The 25,911-nt window shown below is 39.2% G+C and overlaps 1 protein-coding gene across 1 annotated transcript in view; it reads right to left on the minus strand.

Annotated features, from left to right (window-relative positions):
• Window positions 1-25,911, minus strand: part of gria1a (glutamate receptor, ionotropic, AMPA 1a) — a 421,062-nt gene that overhangs the window by 233,117 nt on the left and 162,034 nt on the right. The window contains 1 exon segment of the mRNA XM_028813093.2: window positions 5,775-5,959. Within this exon segment, the coding sequence (XP_028668926.2) occupies window positions 5,775-5,959 (185 nt within the window).

Raw genomic sequence — 25,911 nt, forward strand, 5'->3', positions numbered from 1 at the left:
CGGCACATCAAAAGCTAAAATATATAGCAGTGGCGTCGCTATAGCGGGGGGGGGGGAGTGGGGGGTTCCGCTCCGAGCGCCAGCTATTTAGAGGCGTCCAAACTACGGTACTTTCTTTTTTTTTTTGTTCCTTGAGGAGGCGCAAAAAAAAAAAATTTCTTTCAGCTTTGGGGCGTCAAATTTTTCACCGCCCCGGGCAACATGATCTCCAGCTACGCCACTGATATATAGATATGAATTTGAATATGAATCACACGAAGAACGTTAACCATACACAATTCAGCAACACAACTAATAGTAATGAATGATAACTACTGTCGCAAGACGAGTGAATGCGACGTAGCACGACTAATACGTCAGCTTGAATTGAATCTAGGTGAGGGCACGGAGCGATCTGCCTATCAAAGCATACTACGGAGTTGTCTGGTGACTACGTAGGGCCTACGTCGTAGGCGACAGGCGATGGGATTTATTATTTCAGAGAAATGACACATAAAATTATGAAACCTTTAAAAGGCTATTTACGCGAATATTTCATTGCACGTATTCTCGTTATTGTGTTTCTAAGGAGGACCGTTGAAATATTATTTAGTTACAAAATTGTCTTATTTGACCGCGGCACACCTGTATCGGCTCAAGGCACACCAGTGTGCCGCGGCACACCGGTTGCGGAGCACTGCTCTAAAGCATAATGACACAAGTCAGACATGACGGTGCAGCAGGTAGTCGGTTTTACTGTTTCCTTAACATAACATTGCATTTCAGGACATTTCGTTGGTTAGATTCACCATTACTTTGAAAATTTTGTCAATTTTTACTGTTGGTTCTTGCAAAGAGAGACGGATGTGCAGTACAAGCGCAAAAGCGAGTGCCTCCAACATTTTTGGGCATGCAGACCTCGCTTTTATATTGTGGTAAATTGACAGAAATATGCTTTAACGTGTCTCTGGTATCGTCTTCTGGTTTGTTTTCAGAATAAACAATTTTGGTGGGACAGAGTCCAAACTCCAGATATCGTGTTGATGTATTATATTGATATTGAAAAGTGTCAAAATGTCAATGATGTGTATTTCAAAAAACCTGACGTGCTAGCTTAATTCCAATTTCATATGTGAAATGAGTGTTAAAAACTTAATAAAAAGCTGCTCTGAAGTTCCCAGTAGCAAACAAAAATTTTTTTTTGTAGACCAGTGATAATTATTCTTAAAAAAGTAAATAAGTAAATCAAAAATAAGAGGAATTAAAAAAAATGGTCAAAGCTAAAAAATCAGTATGTGATGAAGCAAAAGATGTGGTAAAAATAACTGTAACGATAAGAGACTGTAACTAACAGACAAATCATAAATGGTAATCCAAAAAACACAGCCAAATAGTAAAACACGAGAAGTCTTTTACCAAAACCTGTTAAAAATAACAGACAGAACCAAAAAGATATAAAAAATAACAAATCATGAGTATTAATCCAAATATCATAGTAAAAAACATAACAGTCATTCCCAAAACCTACATCAAGAAAACACACTAATTCTTAAAAAAAGGCCGTGTTAAAAATAAAGTACAGAAGCAAAACACGTAGTAAAAAAGAAGAAGAGTTTATACCGTAACTAGAAAGGGAAATACTAACTATTTGAAAAAGCAGTCAAAAATAGAAAACAAAGAAGTCTTCCCCAAAATCTGCACTAAGAAAACACATACGCTAATTCTTTTAAAATATAACGGGCAGAGTTAACTGAAGAGTAAAAATGTAGTAAATAATAAAAAGGCACAGTTTGTAATCACAGAGACTATAAGCAAGAGACAAATCCTAACCACTAATCTAAACAATGTAGTCAAAAAATTTCAAAGCTAGAAGTCTTTCACCAAAATCTTCATTATGAAAATTCTTAAAAAAAAAGTAATTAAGTAAATAAAAAATAAGAGGACTTTAAAAAAATGGCCAAAGCTAAAATAATCAATATGTCCATCCATCCATTTTCCAACCCGCTGAATCCGAACACAGGGTCACGGGGGTCTGCTGGAGCCAATCCCAGGGCACAAGGCAGGAACCAATCCCGGGCACGGTGCCAACCCACCACAGGACACACACAAGCACATACTAGGGCCAATTTAGAATCGCCAATCCACCTAACCTGCATGTCTTTGGACTGTGGGAGGAAACCGGAGCGCCCGGAGGAAACCCACACAGACACGGGGAGAACATGCAAACTCCACGCAGGGAGGACCCGGGAAGCGAACCCAGGTCCCCAGATCTCCCAACTGCGAGGCAGCAGCGCTACCCACTGCGCCACCGTGCCGCCCTAATCAATATGTGATGAAGCAAAAGATGTGGTAAAAATAACCGTAATGATAGAAACTGTAACTAACAGACAAATCGTAAACGCTAATCCAAAAAACACAGTAAAATAGTAAAAAATGAGAAGTCTTTTACCAAAAACCTAAATGCTAATTCTTTTAAAAAAATAATGGCCAGTGTTAAAAATAACAGACAGAACAAAAAAATGTAAAAAATGACTGACAAATCGTGACTATTAATCCAAAAATCATAGTAAAAAAATAACAATCATTCCTAAAACCTACATCAAGAAAACACACACTAATTCTTAAAAAAAGGCCGTGTTAAAAATAAAGTACAGAAGCAAAACACGTAGTAAAAAAGAAGAAGAGTTTATAGCTAGAAATCTGCTAATTGAAAAAACAGTCAAAAATAGAAAACAAAGAAGTCTTTCCCAAAATCTTCACTAAGAAAATACATATGCTAATTCTTTTAAAATATAATGGGCAGAGTTAACTGCAGAGTAAAAATGTAGTACAGTAAAAAATAAAAAGGCACAGTTTGTAACCACAGAGAGGCTATAAGCAAGACACAAATCCTAACCACTAATCCAAACATCGTAGTCAAAAAACACTAAAGCTAGAAGAACGATAGAAACTGTAACTAACAGACAAATCATAACTGCTAATCAAATAATAAAATACAAGAAGTCTTTTACCAAAACCTGCACACTAGTTCTTTAAAGAAAATAATGGGCAGCGTTAAAAATAACAGACTGAACAAAAAGATGTTGTAAAAAATAACATGCTGAGTTCTTAACCAGAAAGACAATAAGCAAAATACGAGTCATTAACTATTAATACAAAAATCATGGTAAAAAAGATAACATAAAAGTAGTTAATCCCAAAATTTATATTAAGAAAATACATGCTAATTCTTAAAAAAAGGGCAATATTAATGTTAAAAATGGCACATAGAAGCAAAGGTTGTAGTAAAAAGAAGACTTCATGACCAGAGAAAGAAATACTAACTGCTAATCCAAAAACACAGTAAGAAAATAGAAAACAAAGAAGTCTTTCCCAAAATCTGCACTAAGAAAACACATACACTAGATAATATAATGTGCAGACTTAACTGCAGAGTAAAAATAAGAAAAGCAAATGACGTAGTAAATATTATAAGGCAAAGTTTGTAACCAGAGAGGCTATAAGCACGAGACAAATCCAAAAAAGCAAAGTTGGAATATAGCAAAGCTAGAAACTTTCGTCAAAATATTCATTAAGAAAACACAAACACAATAAAACTACATAAATAAATAAACAATAGTAATTAAAGACTGTGACCAACAGACAAATCATAACCACTAACCCAAAAAGCAAAGTCAAATGAAAAAAAAGTCTTTTACCAACACCTGCACTAAGAAAACACAAACTAATTCTTAAAAAAAGAAAAAAAGAGAGAACCAATATTAAAAAATAAATAAATATTTTGCATTTATATGCGCTTTTCTCACTACTCAAAGCGCTCAGCAATTGCAGGTTAAGGGCCTTCTTTGCTCAAGGGCCCAACAGAGCAGAGTCCCTATTGGCATTTACGGGATTCGAACCAGCAACCTTGTGATTGCCAGTTCAGATCTAGATAGATAGATAGATAGATAGATAGATAGATAGATAGATAGATAGATAGATAGATAGATAGATAGATAGATAGATAGATAGATAGATAGATAGATAGATAGATAGATAGATAGAATGATTAGTTAATATGTAGAACTTCTAGCATTTTCAGGCCAGATAAAATGAATGCATATATTTGGTGTAGTTGGCAGGATTAGAAAACAGACAGACAGACAGACAGACAGACAGACAGACAGACAGATAGATAGATAGATAGATAGATAGATAATAATTCTTTGCATTTATATAGCGCTTTTCTCACTACTCAAAGCACTCAGCAATTGCAGGTTAAGGGCCTTGCTCAAGGGCCCAACAGAGCAGAGTCCCTATTGGCATTTTACGGGATTCGAACCGGCAACCTTTCGATTGCCAATGCAGGAATGTTGTAACTAATAACAGGCAGAGGGATTTTAAGCAAGAGATAAATCCTAACTGCTAATCCAAAAAAGCATAATCAAAAAGTGGCAAAGAAAGAAGTCTTTCCCAAAGTCTGTATTTAGAAAACATACATGTAATTATTTTTAAAAAATAATGGGAAGAGTTAAAAAAAATAACAAGCCAAAGCAATAGCTGTAAAAAAATTACAGACAGAGTTGGTAACCAGAGAAATTATAAGCAATAGAGAAATCCATCCATCCATCCATCCATTATCCCACCCGCTATATCCTCACTACAGGGTCATGGGGGTCTGCTGGAGCCAATCCCAGCCGACACAGGGCACAAGGCAGGAACCAATCTCGGGCAGGGTGCCAACCCACCGCAGCAATAGAGAAATCCTGCTGGCTAATCCAAAAAAAAAAAATACCCAAACAATAACAAAGCAAAATGTCTTATTATCTGTATTAAGAAAAGACACACGTCAACTGTTTTTAAAAGGTAATAGGAAAAGAAAGAATAACAGGCAAAATAAGAAAAAGTATTAGGTAGAAGCAAAAATACATAATAAAAAATAATCAAAAAATCAAAAAAAAAAAGTTTAAAAATATATTTCACCAAAATCACATATGCTAATTCTTTTAAAAAATAATAGGCTAAGTTAACGGCAAAGTATAAAGTAACAGACCGAAGTAAATGACGTAGTAAACAATAACAGGCAGAGTTTGTAACCAGTGTTGCCAGTTCTGCGCTTTTCTCACCCAATTGGGCTATTTTTGGGGAAAAAATGGGTTTTCACAGATTGTGCTTTTTTTGGGCTACTTTGTTTAAAAACAGTAGGGAATTTTGTTCCTTCTCCAATGCATTTTTACCATGTGTTTTCACCCATCCGGCACCTCTTCCCCTACTTTTCTCACTTGTACGTATTCATTGTAAAATCTCGGTGGAGGACCACCCCGCCCCACCCCATTTTGTGATGGCATATACCCATTCTCTCACTGTGAAATATCTCAAGAGTGGACCTTGGAGCTTTGATGGTAGGTACCTAACCCTCTCCCTCTGACACATCTTTCCAGTGTGCTATTTTGTCTACCTCAGACATTGGGCTATTTGTTGGGCAAATTTGCTATTTTCATGGCGTTCTTCTATACATTTTTAATTAATCTGGCAACCCTGCCAAAAAGACTACAAAAAAGAGACAAATCCTAAATGCTAATCCACAAAAAAACACAGTTGGTTAATAGCAAAACTAGAAATCTTTTCATCAAGACATTCATTAAGAAAACACGCGCAGCAATAATTCTTTAAAAATTGCCAAATCTGACCAGCATTTGCACACAGAAAACATGAACATTGAGCACAGGAAAGGAACGCTGGAGACCATAAGCCCTAATATGAGCATATGTTGAAATAATAAATCACTGATCAAAAATTTCAAAAAGAAATTTTACCAAATTCAGAATAGCGTTGAGTCGGTCCAGTTCACAGTCGATAACTATCTGTCTTTCCTTTTTCTTATCCAGATCTTGAAACAGTTTCCTGTAGCCATCTTCAGTGGTGGTCTCTACATTCACCGAGGTGACCTGCCAGTTCTTCTCAGCAGCAGTGTCCAGCACTTTCTGCAGGACGGTGAGTCCTGAGGATAGAAAAGAAACGCAAAATTTGCAAAACTTGTTAAAGAATTTCATTTTATTTGATAGTGCATATCATAAAACAATCCATAGCATTTGTTACAACTCCTTAACTACACATTTTCATTTTTTGGAGCCAGCTTTTGAGTATTCGGTCATGGAGAAACTGACATAGGACTACTGTGGATTGGCCTCACTGAAGCCAAACGTATAATACAGAACTATGAATGAATAGTGCTAAAGAGTGGGTGGGGACAATTAGACGGTTCTCTGAGTGTCACATTTCTAAACCAATCCAATGCCTTGTGGAGGCGGGGCTCAAAGTAGAGGCGGGGATTTTGAACTGCAAAGATCAGAGGTGCTCATGCTAACCTGATCTGACACACAGCAAGCTGCTGATTATGATGAATTGTCTACAGTTGAAAAGTCTCCTAAAGAAGACCATATCAGATGTACAGGCCTCAATGAATCTCCTGTTCAATTATCCAGCAAGCTAAACACCTTCATGCAATAATTCCCAGAACCACGAAGTGATGTTGAGAATGTTTAATTACAAAAATGGTGTGAAACTGTAAATACAAATACAAACAAACACTAATAAGTACTTGTATAAGTAACATAGAGTAAATACAGCAGCATTTATAACTAAGAGCTTAACAGCCGAAAGCTCAGTAAATTTATGTAATGAAATATAACATTTACTTTGACACTCCTTAACCAAAGTTACTTAAACAATGGCTATAAAACTAGAAAAAAGAGATAACTTACAGGGAATGCCTTCACAAGGGCTAACTAAGCAGGATGGTGAAGGATTGTTTGAGAGAACAAACACAGAGGTAATAAACACACCATGCTTACTGCAGCAGCACTCACTTCTCACTTCCTACTTCCTGCCACATGGCTTCCTGCTTACTGCAGCAGCAGCAGTAGCATTAGGATTTTTATATTAGGGTTACAAAAGTTTGCAAAAACAATTAGAACCAGAACATCAGACGTATAAATGTGTGTCAAGTGAGCACATTAAACGTTTTAAAAATAAACACAACTCGATAAAATGGAAAAACCTCTTCTGTAGCATCTCTATATATTTAAAATCCAATTGTCTGTCTGTCTGTCCGCTTTCCCCGAGATTAGGATTTGTTCTATAATTTGCTTGAACATTCCGGTTGATTTTGTGAACTTCTCTCATTGTACTAAGTACCACAGGTACCAATTTATTTGCACGAATCCGAGAGACACGCAGCGGGCTCTGCCCCCTGCTCGCTTCGCTCGCCAACCCCCCGTGCCTGCGCTACACGCTAAGCCACTTCAGAGCTCTGCCACTCATGTATGGGGATGCGGATATACAATTTAAACAGTTGTCACACACGTGCGAGTAGGGGAACGTTGTGTGGACCAAGTAAAGGTAATTCCACGCCAGGCCAGGGGAGGGCGGGGTACACTAAACTTCTCCTGTTATCTCTACAGACCAGCCGCGGGAAAACCTATCTGAGTCAGTGATGACACTTCCCAGAAGAATGACATTTCCGGTTCCAGCACACAGAGTGATGTCAGAAGAACAACACTTCCAGTCTGATCACTTAAAGCCGCCATCTTTCCCAACCCTCGTCAGTTCTATTCAAGTTCAAGTTCAAGCACTTTATTGTTATTGTGTAACACAACGAAATTACTTTTTGTGACAGCCCCAAGGTACATTTAAAGAAAAGTCAAATAATTCCAAATATGTCATATACAGTGTTAAGTGATCAAGTAACCAGAACAAATTATTATTATTGCTCAAAGTACAGCAGCATAAATTGTTATTGCACCTGTTAATGAATAGTACATTACATATTCTACAGTATATTGTATAGGGTGCCCCACTCGGGAGTACAACTTTAAAAATGCGAATTACTCTGCAACGCGTGCATGTATCATCATGCAACAAGGTTCAAAATATTCCTTATTTAATGAAGAATTGATTCTGTGTCATAAAGAGGTGGGCACTATAGCGGGCACCGCTATAGGCCAACAGGACGGGGCAACATGCCATACCTCTCATGCCAGTATGGAAGAGATCCAATCGTTTTTTGGAGACAGGGTGATCTCGAAAGGTTTGTGGCCACCTCGATCGCCCGATTTAACTCCCCCAGATTTTTTTCTATGGGGATATTTAAAGGGCAAGGTTTATGCAAGCAAACCCAGGACCATCGAACAACTGAAAGCAAACATCGAGCGTGAAATTGTTTCCATCGACAGTGACATGTTGCAGAGGACATTCTCAAATATGGAGCGTCACGTTTCCTTGTGCGCGGACGTTGGGGGAGGACATTTTCAGCACCTTTTGTAATGTGGACTTGTTTTCCACTAAATTCAGGTATGTTCAGTTCTTACAGCTCGCCTTTACGTTCACGTGTTCGTGAGTAATTCGCATTTTTAAAGTTGTACTGTACTGTATTACATTAGTATATTGCACATTACCACTATAGTTTATTGCACATGTTCAATTAGAAATGGTCTTAGACTGAGGAGATTCAGAGTTCAGAAAATTTATGGCAGATGGGAAAAAGCTCTTTTTTAGTCTGTTTGTGCGTACACGGATTGACCTAAAGCGTCTGCCTGACGGGAGGAGCTCAAACAAAGAATTTCCAGGGTGAGTTTTGTCCTTGAGAATGTTTTTGGCCCTTCTCACACAGCAAGTCTTATACGAGAGTTCGAGTGATGGCAGTTCATTCCATATAATGGCCTCTGCTGTTTTTTACGACCCGCTGCAGGGCTTCTTTAGCAGCCTTGGTGCAGCTGTTGTACCTGCAGGCCATCATGCAGTTAGTTAAAATGCTCTCTATAATGCATCTATAGAAATTAACCAGCAGCTTCTGGGGGAGGTCAGCTCTCCTTAGCTTCCTGAGAAAATCGAGGCGTTGTTGTGCTTTGCCTATTATAGCCAAGTTGTTGTCAGCCCAGGACAGGTCCTCTGAGATGGTGACTCCTAGAAACTTAAAGCTGGAAACTCTCTCCACAGCATCTGCATTGATTGTTATCAGACTGTGATTGGTCTTTTTAGTGGTCCTAAAGTCCAGAATAACGTCTTTGGTCTTTTTGGTATTTAAGACCAGGTTGTTGGTGTTGCACCATTCTGTCAGATTCTGAATCTCTTCCCTATATGCAGCTTCACTGTTGGCTGTTACAAGCCCGATGACAGTTGTATCATCCGCAAATTTAACAATAATGTTTGATTGGTGGATGGGTTGACAGTTATGGGTGAAGAGTGCATAGAGAAGGGGACTTAGTACACATCCTTGTGGCACACCAGTGCTCAGGGTTAGGGTGGATGATGTGTTTTTGCCCATCCTGACAGACTGGGGGCGGTTGGTGAGAAAATCCAGTAACCAGTTGCATATGGACGGAGCAAGTCCTAGTGCATAGAGTTTTTGGATCAGCTGGTTAGGTATGATGGTATTAAATGCAGAGCTGTAGTCAATGAAGAGCATCCTAACATAGGAGTTGGGCTTTTCCAGGTGCGAGAGGGCAGCATGTTGTCACAAAAACGACCACAAGACATCGAGTAGGTTTGGGGCAGCCACCCATTTAATCGTTTACGGCTGCAAAACTGATCGATATACAGAGCCATGCTCATTCAACAGAGTACAAAACAGAACTGATTTCTATGAAGCAAGATGGCAGCTTTAAAGGCCAGTAGCGGAAGTGATGTCATCAATACCGGAACCAGAAGTGACGTCAGTGGCTGCCCCAGAGCCGGGTGGGATTTCCCTAGAATGGTCTGCAAAAGATCGAGAGGGAAAATGAGTGCACTCCGCCACCCCCTGGTCTGGCATGGAATTACCTGTATTTAAGCCCTTTAGCTGTCTCCTAAACACACGTGTGTGACAATGTATAGCCACACAGATGGCGTCCTCAGCTGATCTGTTTGACCGATAGGCAAACTGGTGTTGGTCTAGATCAGCTGGGATGGAGGCTTTGATGTGGGTGATTACCAGTCGTTCAAAGCACTTTGCGATGACAGGGGTGAGAGCAACTGGTCGATAGTCATTAAGACAGGTTATCCTCGGATTTTTGGGAACAGGTACAATGGTTGTGGATTTCAGGCACAAGGGGACTACAACTGAGGAGAGAGAGAGGTTGAATATATGTGTGTAAACACCTCCGCTAATTGGTCGGCACAGGCCCGGAGCACACATCCTTGCACATTATCAGGACCTACTGCCTTCCTTGTATTGATGTTTTCGAGTGCCTGCCGCACATCATGTATGTGTACGACCAAAAGCTGTGAGTCTCCGTTTAGCTCGAAGCTGACTGGAGGCTGGTTATTGTCCTGGTCAAAAAGTGCAAAGAAACTGTTAAGTTCCTCAGCTAGGTTGGCATTGTTATTGGCCAGTGTGTCTTGTACGTCATTTTTCTTTTTGTAATCCGTGATTAATCGGATGCCTTGCCACATCCGCTGTGAGTTTGAGTTACTGTCAAAGTCCTCCTCAATCCATTGTTTGTACATTAGTTTAGCAGACTTGATGCTCTTCTTGAGGTTGGCTCTGGCATCTCTATAGGCTGAGGTGTCTCCTAATTTAAATTTTCTATCTTGGACTCAGTGCTATCAACAGCTCTGTATTATTCAAAAAAACATTTGCAGCCAGGAATATTATACAATGGGCGGCACGGTGGCGCAGTGGTAGCGCTTCTGCCTCGCAGTTAGGAGATCCGGGTTCGCTTCCCGGGTTCTCCCCGTGTCTGCGTGGGTTTCCTCCGGGCGCTCCGGTTTCCTCCCACAGTTCAAAGACATGCAGGTTAGGTGGATTGGTGATTCTAAATTGGCCCTAGTGTGTGCTGGGTGTGTGTTTGTGTGTGTCCTGCGGTGGGTTGACACCCTGCCCGGGATTGGTTCCTGCCTTGTGCCCTATGTTGGCTGGTATTAGCTTCAGCAGACCCCCGTGACCCTGTGTTCGGATTCAGCGGGTTGGAAAATGGATGGATGGATGGATGACACTGGTCTACAAAAAAATATTTTTTGTTTGCTTCCGGGAACTTCAGAGCAGCTCTTTATTAAGTTTTTTACACTCGTTTCATATATGAAATCGGAATTAAGCTAGCACGGTCAGGTTTTTGAAATACACATCATTGACGTTTTCACACTTTTGAATATGAATGACATGATATCTGGAGTTTGGACTCTGTCCCACCAAAATTGTTTATTCTGAAAACAAACCAGAAGATGATACCAGAGACCCGTTAAAGCATATTTATGTCAATTTACATCAATATAAAAGTGAGGTCAGCATGCTCCAAAATGTTGGAGGCACTCACTTTTGCTCTTGTACGGCACATCCGTCTGTCTCTTTGCAAGAACCAACAGTAGTCACCCATCATACTCGGAGTGGATTTTCCCCGATATCGGTTTTCCATCACCTTTATATCTTGATGAAATCTTTCCCCATGATCATCTCTGACATCGCTTAGATTTGGTGGAAAAAAGTTGAGATGAGAATGTTAAAAAAATGCGTCTTCAGTGACATTCTGGCTCCCGTAAGCTAATATACTTTCAGCAGGTTCTCCACACGCTCAACATAATTTTCTGCTCTGTGACTATCAAGAAAATTCTGGACAACCTGCATGAATGAGGGTGCGGATTCAGTGGGCTTCAGTTTCCTTTTGAACACATCGTCAAGCATCAGTTAACGGATTTCAGGGCCAACAAAAATGCCTTCCTTTATTTTGGCTTTGCCTTACTGTCCAGTCACCATAGTTGTCCAAGACCTGGAACATCATAACTAAACAAATGGGACATGCTAGACGAAAACGGTTTTCAGATTTGGAGTCAGCAAGTGAAAATTGTTACTGTACAGGTGAAAGAATCCCAGTAGCAAAATGCTTGATGACCAGTGACCGGTATATAGCATCAAGCACACGCTGCCTTAGCCATGTGCACAGTCTATTTCAACTGCTTCCATACAGCAAACACTTCAGAGCTTTTCCCCATGCTCATCTCTGACATCGCTTAGATTTGGTGGAAAAAAGTTGAGATGAGAATGTTAAAAAAATGCGTCTTCAGTGACATTCAGGCTCCCGTAAGTTGATAATCTTTCTGCACAAGCTCAGTGTTATTCTCTGCTCTGTGACTGTGAAGAAAATTTCTGGACAACCCGCACGAATGAGGGTGCTGATTCAGTGGGCTTCAGTTTTCTTTTGAACTCATCGTCAAGCATCAGTTCATGAATTTCAAGAAGAACAAAAACGCCTTCCTTAATTTTGGCTTCACTTTTCTCGAGACCAAATTTATTTCATAAATGCTGAAACATATCGCCGTTTTATGTCCATCGCCTTGACAAAATTTTCAAACTAATGGTGAATCTAACGAACGAAATGTCCTGAAATGCAATGTTATGTTAAGGAAACAGTAAAACCGACTACCTGCTGCACCGTCATGTCTGACTTGTGTCATTATGCTTGTAGCAGTGCTACTATGAGTTAAAACTGCATCTCCCAGCAGTCCCTGCGGGGGCTGTTGGGGTCAAAGGTGGTCAGAGGGGTTTATAAGGAGGGCAGGTGTTCGAGAAAAGAAAAAAGTGTTTTTTGTTGTTGTATTTTGTATCACGTTTACCTGTCGGACTGCCTTCTGTTAATTAAGCTGTATTTAGTCGCTGTGTCCTGGATTGTATTCGTTGTTGGGGTCTGGATCGTCAGTCTACCTGTGTCCTGAGGACTGTTTGTGGATTCACGGCTTTCCCGCAAGTATAGGAGCGCTCCTGAACCATCCATCCGTCTTCACCCTTACAGTGTCTACTGGTAGGACTGTTTTTCATTCCCTTACAACATACAGATCTCTGGACTCACTATCATCATCTTTCCATGGACTTTGCTGTGTGGAGTTGTTTGTGTTTATATGTTTAATGTAATATCGCCGCAGGGGTACTGGGTTGGTATTATTGTTTTCATTTATATTATTTAATTTCATTATATTCTTTAATTTTTAGTTCCCAGTGTGCTTTATTTTGTCTCTGTTTTTGAGTGTGTGCGGGTTGGGCCAAGGCTGGAGGCGTCCCTAGGATCTCCTCTACAAAAATAAATAAATCACCGTCACATTGACGGTGTGAATCTTAGCGGCAACTGACCGCTACATGCTTTAGAGTCATATAAAACCTGCTAATCCATCCATCCATCCATTTTCCAACCCGCTGAATCCGAACACAGGGTCACGGGGGTCTGCTGGAGCCAATCCCAGCCAACACAGGGCACAAGGCAGGAATCAATCCTGGGCAGGGTGCCAACCCACCGCAGGACACACACAAACACACCCACACACCAAGCACACACTAGGGCCAATTTAGGATCGCCAATCCACCTAACCTGCATGTCTTTGGACTGCGGGAGGAAACCGGAGCGCCCGGAGGAAACCCACGCAGACACGGGGAGGACATTCAAACTCCACGCAGGGAGGACCCGGGAAGCGAACCCAGGTCACCAGGTCTCCTAGCGCTACCCACTGCGCCACCGTGCCGCCCGACCTGCTAATCAGTACCAAATACTTTCCAAATTAATAATTTTTAAATAAAATCAATAACGATAAGGTAAACAACTGACAGCTGTTAGTAACGTGTGGTGAAATCGTTTATCTCAATGACATCCCTAGTGGAATTACCGGCATTTATCAAAATGGTTATCCGTCTTTACTGTCCAGTCACCTTAGTTGTCCAAGACCTGGAAGATCATAACTAAAAAACGGGACGTGATCGACGAAAACGGTTTTCAGATTTGGAGTCAGCAAGTGAAACCTGTTAAAGTAAAGGTGAAAGACTCCCAGTAGCAAAATGCTGACCAGTGTTATATGCAAACTCCATTAGAACAGAGTGCGGTTCAGTAACAGCAAGGCGGCCACTCGGGCTCCCACCGTCTGCCATTGGCCCTTTTTTGTACATAAGGCACGTTTGTCTCATTGCTTACCAGCAAGAAGTTGTAAAATCTGAGTTTAGTTCCTTGATTGAGTGATGCGGCGTTTCATCTTCCGAAAACAATGTCAGCTGTTTTGCAAAGTGGTCCGCAATTAGTCATTTCTAAATGTGCCCGCATAACACATGGACGGACTGCCCACAAAGCAACATCTCCAGCATGTTTTCAAAATCTGCTTGAAAGAAGAAACTGCCTTTTTCGTACACTTGTAATTCATCCAGGCACTCCTGGAGATGATCCTCCATCTGCGATCTGGCGGGTCCCTTTCCCCCTTAAGCATCTGTCATCATTTACAGTCTTTCAAGAGATTATGTCACATATGGGTACGGAATATAACTTCCTCTTCTGTGTGGCGACATAAATATGCTGCAGTTGCAAAACCGATGTGTGGGGAGAGGTGGGCAGAAGGGGTACAGCGTTAAAGCACAAATCCTGTCTGAAAACGCTGGCAATCTATGACAGACGTCTGATTTTTACAGAAAGATGCCGTCATTCTTTAAAGCCGGAGGTATCTCGGTGTCCATGTTGATTATTTGACATCACTAGAAGAGTGGCGTTCACTTTATGAAGTGCCCAGTATGCCCACTGTGCAGGGTACTGAGTTCGCTACACGACTGACTGAGGGTTCATAAATGGTATAATTAAACAGTCAGTCAGTCAGTCATTACCCAACCCTCTATACCCTAACACAGGGTCACGGGGGTCTGCTGGAGCAAATCCCAGCCAGCGCAAGGCTCAAGGCAGGAACAAATCCCCGAGACAGGGCGCCAGCCCACCGCAGGGCACACACTCACACACACCAAGCACACACTCGGGACAATTTAGGATCTCCAATGTGTGCTGTTATGTCATATAGTCATACAATAGTTAAAATGACAGAAAGGTATCGTAGCAGGCAGAGGCACATCCCAACACGCGAAGCTACAGCAGTCTATGTGTCGGTCTGTCTGATCTATCACTGCGCTATTACAACGTGCAAATGAATTATTAAGCTTCAGTTATCTTGTGCTAAAGAGCTCTCAAATTCATCCATTATCCCACCCGCTATATTCTCACTACAGGGTCATTGGGGTCTGCTAGAGCCAATTCCAGCCCATGCAGGGTGCCAGCCCACCGCAGGGCACACACCCACACACCAATCGACAATTTAGAATCGCCGATGCACCTAACCTGCATGTCTTTGGATTGTGGGAGGAAACCCACGCAGACACGGGGAGAACATGCAAACTCCACGCAGGGAGGACCTGGGGAGCGAACCCACGTCTCCTAACTGAGAGGCAGCAGTGCTACCCACTGTGCCACCGTGCCACCCGTATAATGAAACAAAGGTGTTTAAAGACAATTCTGATATGGTTTAGGTCTGTAATTACAAGGGGGAGTCAAGCTAAATTTAGAAAATGGAATTTATCAGAAAATGGAACCTTCACAAAACTGATGCTGTCATTTCTCAATGTAGTCTCCACCCTGGAGTGCCTGGCAGTGCCTGGATTCCAGCAGAATCAAAGGTTCTGTCTTGTCCTCACTACCACTCGTGCACCCGAGTTATTGTCGAACACTTCATGACGAGGGGTACGCCAGTCACTGTGACTTGCTGGAGACGCAATGTGAAGCCTGCTATTCGATTCAAGTGGGGGGTTCTGCTGTCTCAAGGAGTCCTTTTGTGGGCTGCAAGACAATGACACCCACACTGCTAAGAACACCAAGGCTTGTCTGGAGAAACTGAAGTGTGAGGTATTGCCACATCCTCCTTATTCACCAGATTTGATTTCCACCTTTTTGGACCGCTAAAAAATAAAACATCTGGGTGGTCGTCGACTCAAGAAGAGATGACAATGTGAAGAAAGCAGTGCATACGAATGGTGGTGAGGACAAGACAAAACCTTTCATTCTGCTGGAATCCGGGCACTGCCAGGCAGGTGGTGTAAGTGTACTGAAAAGGGAGGAGACGACATTGAGAAATAAGAGCATCAGTTTTGTGAAGGTTCGTTTCGTTTTCTGATAAGTCCCATTTTCTAACTTTAGCTCGACTCCCCCACGTATTTGGACAGAGTAACAATTTTCATACTTTTAGCTCTGTACGTCACCACAATGGATTTGAAATGAACCAATCATTATGTGATTGAAGTGTAGGCTTTCAGCTCAAATTTAAGGGGTTTACCAAAAATATCGTACGAGCCGTTTAGAAAAGAACAGACATTTTTATATGTGGTTACCCCTATTTTCAGAGGCATAAAAGTATTGGGACAAATCCAAATCCATGATACAACCCATTGAGGTGGTGCATAGAGCCAACACATTATGAAAATCACGTCACCGTCCAGATACTTATGGACCTACCTGTACTTACAGGTTATACGTTACAATATACACAATAAAAGTAACGCTGCCTTCTTAATACATTCTGCAAGTAAATCATTAGCCACAAGTAAAAATAATATTGATTAGATGAAATTGGTTAAAACTTACAAAACACATACATACACAGACATGAAAGGCACTGTGAAAGATAGATAAATAGATGTGAAAGACACTATATAATAGATAGATAGATAGATAGATAGATAGATAGATAGATAGATAGATAGATAGATAGATAGATAGATAGATAGATAGATAGATAGATAGATAGATAGATAGATAGATAGATATGAAAGGCACTATATGATAGATAGATAGATAGATAGATAGATAGATAGATAGATAGATAGATAGATAGATAGATAGATAGATAGATAGATAGATAGATAGATAGATAGATATGAAAGGCACTATATGATAGATAGATAGATAGATAGATAGATAGATAGATAGATAGATAGATAGATAGATAGATAGATAGATAGATAGATAGATAGATAGATAGATAGATATGAAAGGCACTATATGATGGATAGATAGATAGATATGAAAAGCACTATATGACAGATAGATAGATATGAAAGGCACTATATGATAGATAGATAGATAGATAGATAGATAGATAGATAGATAGATAGATAGATAGATAGATAGATAGATAGATAGATAGATAGCCTTGAAAGGCACTATATGATAGATAGATAGATAGATAGATAGATAGATAGATAGATAGATAGATAGATAGATAGATAGATAGATAGATAGATAGATAGATAGATAGATATGAAAGGCACTATATGATAGATAGATAGATAGATAGATAGATAGATAGATAGATAGATAGATAGATAGATAGATAGATAGATAGATAGATAGCCTTGAAAGGCACTATATGATAGATAGATAGATAGATAGATAGATAGATAGATAGATAGATAGATAGATAGATAGATAGATAGATAGATAGATATGAAAGGCACTATATGATAGATAGATAGATAGATAGATAGATAGATAGATAGATAGATAGATAGATAGATAGATAGATAGATAGATAGATAGATATGAAAGGCACTATATAATAGATAGATAGATAGATAGATAGACAGATAGATAGATAGATAGATAGATAGATAGATAGATAGATAGATAGATAGATAGATAGATAGATAGATATGAAAGGCACTATATAATAGATAGATAGATAGATAGATAGATAGATAGATAGATAGATAGATAGATAGATAGATAGATAGATAGATAGATAGATAGATAGATATGAAAGGCACTATATGATAGATAGATAGATAGATAGATAGATAGATAGATAGATAGATAGATAGATAGATAGATAGATATGAAAGGCACTATATGATGGATAGATAGATAGATATGAAAAGCACTATATGACAGATAGATAGATATGAAAGGCACTATATGATAGATAGATAGATAGATAGATAGATAGATAGATAGATAGATAGATAGATAGATAGATAGATAGATAGATATGAAAGGCACTATATAATAGATAGATAGATAGATAGATAGATAGATAGATAGATAGATAGATAGATAGATAGATAGATAGATAGATAGATAGATATGAAAGGCACTATATAATAGATAGATAGATAGATAGATAGATAGATAGATAGATAGATAGATAGATAGATAGATAGATAGATAGATAGATAGATAGATAGATATGAAAGGCACTATATGATAGATAGATAGATAGATAGATAGATAGATAGATAGATAGATAGATAGATAGATAGATAGATAGATAGATAGATATGAAAGGCACTATATGATGGATAGATAGATAGATATGAAAAGCACTATATGACAGATAGATAGATATGAAAGGCACTATATGATAGATAGATAGATAGATAGATAGATAGATAGATAGATAGATAGATAGATAGATAGATAGATAGATAGATAGATAGATAGCCTTGAAAGGCACTATATGATAGATAGATAGATAGATAGATAGATAGATAGATAGATAGATAGATAGATAGATAGATAGATAGATAGATAGCCTTGAAAGGCACTATATGATAGATAGATAGATAGATAGATAGATAGATAGATAGATAGATAGATAGATAGATAGATAGATATGAAAGGCACTATATGATAGATAGATAGATAGATAGATAGATAGATAGATAGATAGATAGATAGATAGATAGATATGAAAGGCACTATATGATGGATAGATAGATAGATATGAAAAGCACTATATGACAGATAGATAGATATGAAAGGCACTATATGATAGATAGATAGATAGATAGATAGATAGATAGATAGATAGATAGATAGATAGATATGAAAGGCACTATATAATAGATAGATAGATAGATATATAGATAGATAGATAGATAGATAGATAGATAGATAGATAGATATGAAAGGCACTATATGATAGATAGATAGATAGATAGATAGATAGATAGATAGATAGATAGATAGATAGATAGATAGATAGATAGATAGATAGATAGATAGATATGAAAGGCACTATATGATGGATAGATAGATAGATATGAAAAGCACTATATGACAGATAGATAGATATGAAAGGCACTATATGATAGATAGATAGATAGATAGATAGATAGATAGATAGATAGATAGATAGATAGATAGATAGATAGCCTTGAAAGGCACTATATGATAGATAGATAGATAGATAGATAGATAGATAGATAGATAGATAGATAGCCTTGAAAGGCACTATATGATAGATAGATAGATAGATAGATAGATAGATAGATAGATAGATAGATAGATAGATAGATAGATAGATAGATAGATAGATATGAAAGGCACTATATGATAGATAGATAGATAGATAGATAGATAGATAGATAGATAGATAGATAGATAGATAGATAGATAGATATGAAAGGCACTATATGATTGATAGATAGATAGATAGATAGATAGATAGATAGATAGATAGATAGATAGATAGATAGATAGATAGATAGATAGATAGATAGATATGAAAGTCACTATATGATAGATAGATAGATAGATAGATAGATAGATAGATAGATAGATAGATAGCCCTGAAAGGCACTATATAATAAATTGATTGATTGATTGTTGTGAAAGGCTCTACTCAAGATAAGCGGATATGAAAGGCGCTATGCGAGACGTCATCTAATTAATAAACAGATTGGCAGATTTTTTCTTTTTTTTTATATCCAGTATTTGCCGACTGGGTTTGACTAACATGGAATCTTCTTCTAGTAAAGCCTTTTCTAAATGGCACATGTAATACAAACAGACAAATGTCAAATCTAATAAATCTTACAATACTGCATTTTTTCTGTGTCGAAGCCATAGATGGACGTAATACAAATAGTCAGTAATGTGTGCATGTGTGATATTCACAGCTGTGTAGCAGCAGACCCTGTTTCACGCATGTCAGTAAACGTAGCGATTGACGGTATTAGCAAATGACTTTTCAAAATACTGAGGGCCAGTTAAAATTATCAAGGAAGAGCACAGATCAAAATAATAAAGAACTGATGGACCATCAACCAAATCTGGAGTAAAAAATGTAATATACTCTAAATTTCATGATATAAGATGTCTGAGATGAAATACCTGACATTAGATCTGACAGCTGGCCTTCATAAACCTCTGCAGATTTAATAAGAATAATAATCCCAGGATGAGAAAATGAACCAGGAATAGACATCAATATCTTTCCAACAGGCACCAAAGAACTGTTTGCTAGAAAAATTAAACATCAGAATAGCACTGCTATTGTAGAGTATAATCAAATAAATTGGTGGATAAGTGTGCCTGGCGTTCATTCCTGCTTCTTCTCTGTAGTATTCATTAAAAAGTCTCCGGTGGGCACAACGATCATTCCCATATTCTCTTACTCGTTTAGATGAACAGAGGATTTCAAATTATTTTGATTGTGTTATGAATATCCCATGATGCCCTGTAATGTTTCTGTTGATATCGCCATTGTGGATTTAGGTTGCTTCGCTGTTTCTGGAGATATGCACCCTACTTCCCAGAGGTGGCGCTGATTATGTCATTCCGCCACAGTATAAATATCCTCTGGACAAGTGCAGATTAAGACCTCCACAAGCCCCTGGATGATTTAGCTCCTTAATGAAGAGCCACTCCTACTTTAACAATACATCGTGCAGACACCAGGTCGATTAATGCAGCGTGATATTTCTCACTCTTGATTTCACTGTAAGTCACGATCACTTCATCATCCTTTCAGAACATGGACACTTAGTCATTTCATCGTGCAGGGGTTCCCCTTGGTCATTCTGATTTGTGGGTAACTGATTGTTTTATCGAGCCTGAGAGACCAACCTTACTGAGACCTTCACCTTTCTTTATTTTCAGATATTGTGTGATGGGCACAGGTGAGCTGGTCAAATGGTGGCTTGTTTGTCTCATTATTGTTTGGCTACTAATTAAGGAAAAAGAGACAACTAAGGGGCCTGAGTCAAGTTAATTAAAACTAAAGCAAAAGAAGTTAAATAGCAGTAAAAACAGCTCACTAATGAAGAAGATGGTTAGAATGAAAACATGCAGCCACTGTGGCCCTAGAGGACCGGAGTTCGACATCTGTGAAATAGACGATCTAGAAGTCTCCGACTTAAAGTTTAATTCTGAACAATATATTCGATTTCTTTTCGCTGTTCCGTTATTTCACTGAGTAATAATTTCCCTTTGCTTGCGCTAATGTGATCTTTACTATCATTTTTTTTGAGACTTTCGAATATTCGTACTTCCATTATCTCTAACCTGTTCTGTATGTGAATTGCACCACTGTTTTTGAATTCTTTAAAAGCAGTGTTAATGTTTGTGATGCACCATCTGTTGGAATGACAACAGATTTAAGGCCGGATGTGTTCCTGGATTCCCCTAATAAACTAAATAAACCACCATTTAGCAGCGCTGTGAATCTGAGTGTCCCCTGACCGCAAAACACTTGTCCACAAAATGTCAAAATGTGTGGCCTGCAAGAAACAAAACCAAAAAAATCTCAATGGAGTGGACCATACAATACTTCCATGTAAATTACACTTTAGTTTTACCTCAAGAAATCACTTGTTGGAAGACTTTATAATACAATACAACTAATTGTACTGTTCAGTGATATAGAATCAAGTACATTAACTTACACTAGAAACACGAGCACCTCCAGTCTTCCCAAGACCAAGCTTCCAGCCCCAGTAGTTTGCGAGTTCTATCTGTTATGAGGCTAGAGTCTCAAAAATACGTTACTCCCAAACAGTTCCAAAAATGATGCAATTTTATTACTGCAGGTGTTTGTGATATGCCATCTTTTGGAACAACAAAAGCAATGCATATGTCTCTGTTTATGTGCCATTTGATATGGGATTTATAAAAGCAGTGTTAATGTTTGTGATGTACCATCGGTTGGAATGACAAATACCTTTCATATGTCTCTGTTCAAATACCATGTGATATGGGATTCATAAAATCAGTGTTAATGTTTGTGCTGCGTCATCTGTTGGAATGACAAATACCATGCATTTGTCTCTGGTTTTGTGCCATTTCATATGGGATTCATAAAAGTAGTGTTAATGTTTGTGATGCACCATCTGTTGGAATGAAAAATACCATGAATTTGTTTCTGTTATATGTCATTTGATATGGGATTCATAAAAGCAGTGTTAATGTTTGTGATGTACCATCGGTTGGAATGACAAATACCTTTCATATGTCTCTGTTCAAATACCATGTGATATGGGATTCATAAAATCAGTGTTAATGTTTGTACTGTGTCATCTGTTGGAATGACAAATACCATGCATTTGTCTCTGGTTTTGTGCCATTTCATATGGGATTCATAAAATCAGTGTTAATGTTTGTGATGCACCATCTGTTGGAATGAAAAATACCATGCATTTGTTTCTGTTATATGTCATTTGATATGGGATTCATAAAAGCAGTGTTAATGTTTGTGATGTACCATCGGCTGGAATGACAAATACCTTTCATATATTTCTGTTCAAATACCATGTGATATGGGATTCATAAAATCAGTGTTAATGTTTGTGATGCACCATCTGTTGGAATGAAATATACCATGCATTTGTTTCTGTTATATGTCATTTGATATGGGATTCATGAAAGCAGTGTAAATGTTTGTGATGTACCATCTGTTGGAATGACAACTGCAAAGCACATGTCTCTGTTTATATGCCTTATATTCCCTGATGGCAACACAAATTAGACGATCTAGAAGTCTCTGACTTAAAGTTTAATTCCGAACAATATATTCGATTTCTTTTCGCTGTTCCGTTATTTCACCGAGTAATAATTTCCCTTTGTTTGCGCTAATGCGATCTTTACTATCATTTTTTTTGAGACTTTCAAAGTTTCGTACTTCCATTATCTCTAACCTGCTCTGTATGTGAATCGCACCAACGTTTTTGAATTCTTTAACAGCAGTGTTAACGTTGGTGATGCACCATCTGTTGGAATGAAAAATACCATGCATTTGTTTCTGTTATATGTCATTTGATATGGGATTCATAAAAGCAGTGTTAATGTTTGTGATGTACCATCTGTTGGAATGACAACTGCAAAGCACATGTCTCTGTTTATATGCCTTATATTCCCTGATGGCAACACAAATTAGACGATCTAGAAGTCTCTGACTTAAAGTTTCATTCCGAACAATATATTCGATTTCTTTTCGCTGTTCCATTATTTCACCGAGTAATAATTTCCCTTTGTTTGCGCTAATGCGATCTTTACTATCATTTTTTTTGAGACTTTCAAATTTTCGTACTTCCATTATCTCTAACCTGCTCTGTATGTGAATCGCGCCAACGTTTTTGAATTCTTTACGACGTTCTACTTTGCCATCTACTCTTTGTCTTTGATTTCCGGCTCCGGGCCTGGTTAAATCTCTTGACACAACGTCTCGTATCGCGGGACGTGAAAGTGTCTCTCTGAGAAAGTCACGTTTTGTCTCCTTCCAACCTTTCAAGACTTTTTTATTTATAATAGAGAGATTTTTGTGTGTGAGTGTGGGCACGATATATATTCCTGTACCAGAACTTTTCTTTCCAAAGGACTGATATAATAAACAGCTGCTTTACTTTTATCCATTCTTCCTGCCTTTTGACTCTGCTGGCGTCGTCCTGGTCGGTCACAAACTACTAGCAGGTTATCTACTCCTGTAGGCAGCCTGTGACAAATACATCCTCGGACATCTCTGCAGGAATACAATGGGACACCCTGAAGGCCTTCTTAAGAGGACAGATGATCTCATCTTTCCCACAGAAGTAAATCGTAAACCAAGAAGGTATCAGAGCTAATCATTGAAATTACCAGAATAGATGAAGAACGTGCCAGGTGTCCGAGTGGGGCACTTCATAGGAAAATAGAGGCTGTGCATTCAAATTTAAATCTACCACGCGGTCGGACGTCCACTGCATGTCACCTACATGTCCTATTTGATTTTCTTCTTGGATTTCCTTGTAGCAATTTTAAAATTTTCCTTTGGGAAGGGAATTTTATGAGATGAGAACACCTGCCTTTTAATCACTCAACACCATAACCTCAATCATTAAATAATTAAACAGAGAGGGGGGAAAATAAATAAATAAAAAGCTTTCAGTGAGCACACAGAACAAAATTGCCAATATCTCTCCGGTATTTCCTTTACTTTAATAGTCAGACTACAGCGTCATTGGATTTTAATAAGGTCCTTATTTTGTTGATGTAACGAACAGCGTGAATTCATTTTCAAATGATAAATTAAGCCTGTCATCTTTAAGTACAGTTTTAATTTTGAGAATGAATGTAACGCTGAAAAGCAAATTAATAATGAAACAAAGACCTCTAAAAGTGTCAAACTGCCAAGACGGGTGTATAAAATACATGACAGGTTTACCATCGTTAGCAAATGAAGCAAAACCGAAATAAACGTTAAGCTCACCGTTTTGGACCGTGCAACTAAATGACGCTAATTTGTTTCAATACAGAACAAAGTGCATCCCGTTGTTCCCCGGGGAGATGCTGGTCGTTTGTCTCTTCTATTAAATTATGCATCACCTGTTTTTTTTTACTTAAGTCCAACTTGTGTTTTATCATAAATTCTATCCTCCTAAAAGTGAAACGGACTGAATTATCCAGTTAAATGGACCTAACAGAATTAGGAGTGTCTCAGCTACTCCCTGGTAAACTAAATTAGATAATTGGATTATTATAGGAGGCAACTAACTTAGGCGGTACGGTGGCACAGTGGGTAGCGCTGCTGCCTCGCAGTTAGGAGACGTGGGTGCACTTCCCGGGTCCTCCCTGTGTGGAGTTTGCATGTTCTCCCCGTGTCTGCGTGGGTTTCATCCCACAGTCCAAAGACGTGCAGGTTAGGTGCATTGGCGATCCTAAATTGTCCCTTGGTGTGTGCCCTGCAGTGGACTGGCACCCTGCCCGGGGTTTGTTTCCTGCCTTGCGCCCTGTGTTGGCTGATATTGGCTCCAGCAGACCTCCGTGACCCTGTAGTTAGGATATAGTGGGTTGGATAATGGATGGATGGATGGATGATATAGAATGAAAGCCTGCATCCAGTGCAGCCCTCCACAACCAGAGTTGGAGACCACTGGTGTAGAGGCTCATGAAACATTATACACAGTTACATGTGTCATAAGGGTGGCACAGTGGGTAGCACTGCTGCCTCGCAGTAAGGAGACCCAGGTTCACTTCCCGGGTCCTCCCTGCGTGGAGTTTGCATGTTCTCTCCGTGTCTGCGTGGGTTTCATCCCACAGTCCAAAGACATGCAGGTTAGGTGCATTGGTGATCCTAAATTGTCCCTGGTGTGTGCTTGGTGTGTATGTGTGTGTGCCCTGTGGTGGGCTGGCACCCTGGGTGGGCTGGTTTGTTTCCTGCCTTGCGCCCTGTGTTGGCTGGTATTGGCTCCAGCAGACCCCTGTGACCCTGTAGTTAGGATATAGTGTGTTGGATAATTGATGGATGGATGAGACATAACTTATGCTGAATGGGTGTCACGTGAGATGGCAAGCTTATCTTTACAGAATAGCAACAAAATAAACCAATCGAGCACTCAGCGAGTGTGTTCAGTTATTCAAGAGCTCAAGGAAGTCGTACGCGTTCAGTCAGATCTTTACTCAGGCTACAGAAACGCATCTCCAGTTCTGGTTTTGTGTCGTGTGTCTGATGTTCGTCTGGTCTGGGGTGGGAGACGTCTGCGTCAGTGGAGTGCTCCGCACGCCTGCAGTTTACATTCACTTGCTCACTTGGGTCCTCAGTTCATTTTTCGCTTTCATCTGCACCAAGTGTTAGGATGTTTTTGTGAGTTTTTGCTTGCCCTAGCTTCATTTTGATTTTTTGGGTGAGTTCATTCATGATCGCTGTTGCGATTTGGCTCATTATTAATTCATGTGTTGATTTTGTGTCTGTTATTTATATAATCCATCCATCCATTATCCAATCCGCTATATCCTAACTACATGGTCGCGGGGGTCTGCTGGAGCCAATACCAGCCAACACAGGGCGCAAGGCAGGAAACAAACCAACCCACCCAGGGTACCAGCCCACTGCAGGGCCCTCCACAGCACACACACACACACCAAGCACACATCAGGGACAATTTAGGAT

The sequence above is a fragment of the Erpetoichthys calabaricus genome, chromosome 11 (assembly GCF_900747795.2).
Source record: "Erpetoichthys calabaricus chromosome 11, fErpCal1.3, whole genome shotgun sequence".
Lineage (NCBI taxonomy): Eukaryota > Metazoa > Chordata > Cladistia > Polypteriformes > Polypteridae > Erpetoichthys > Erpetoichthys calabaricus.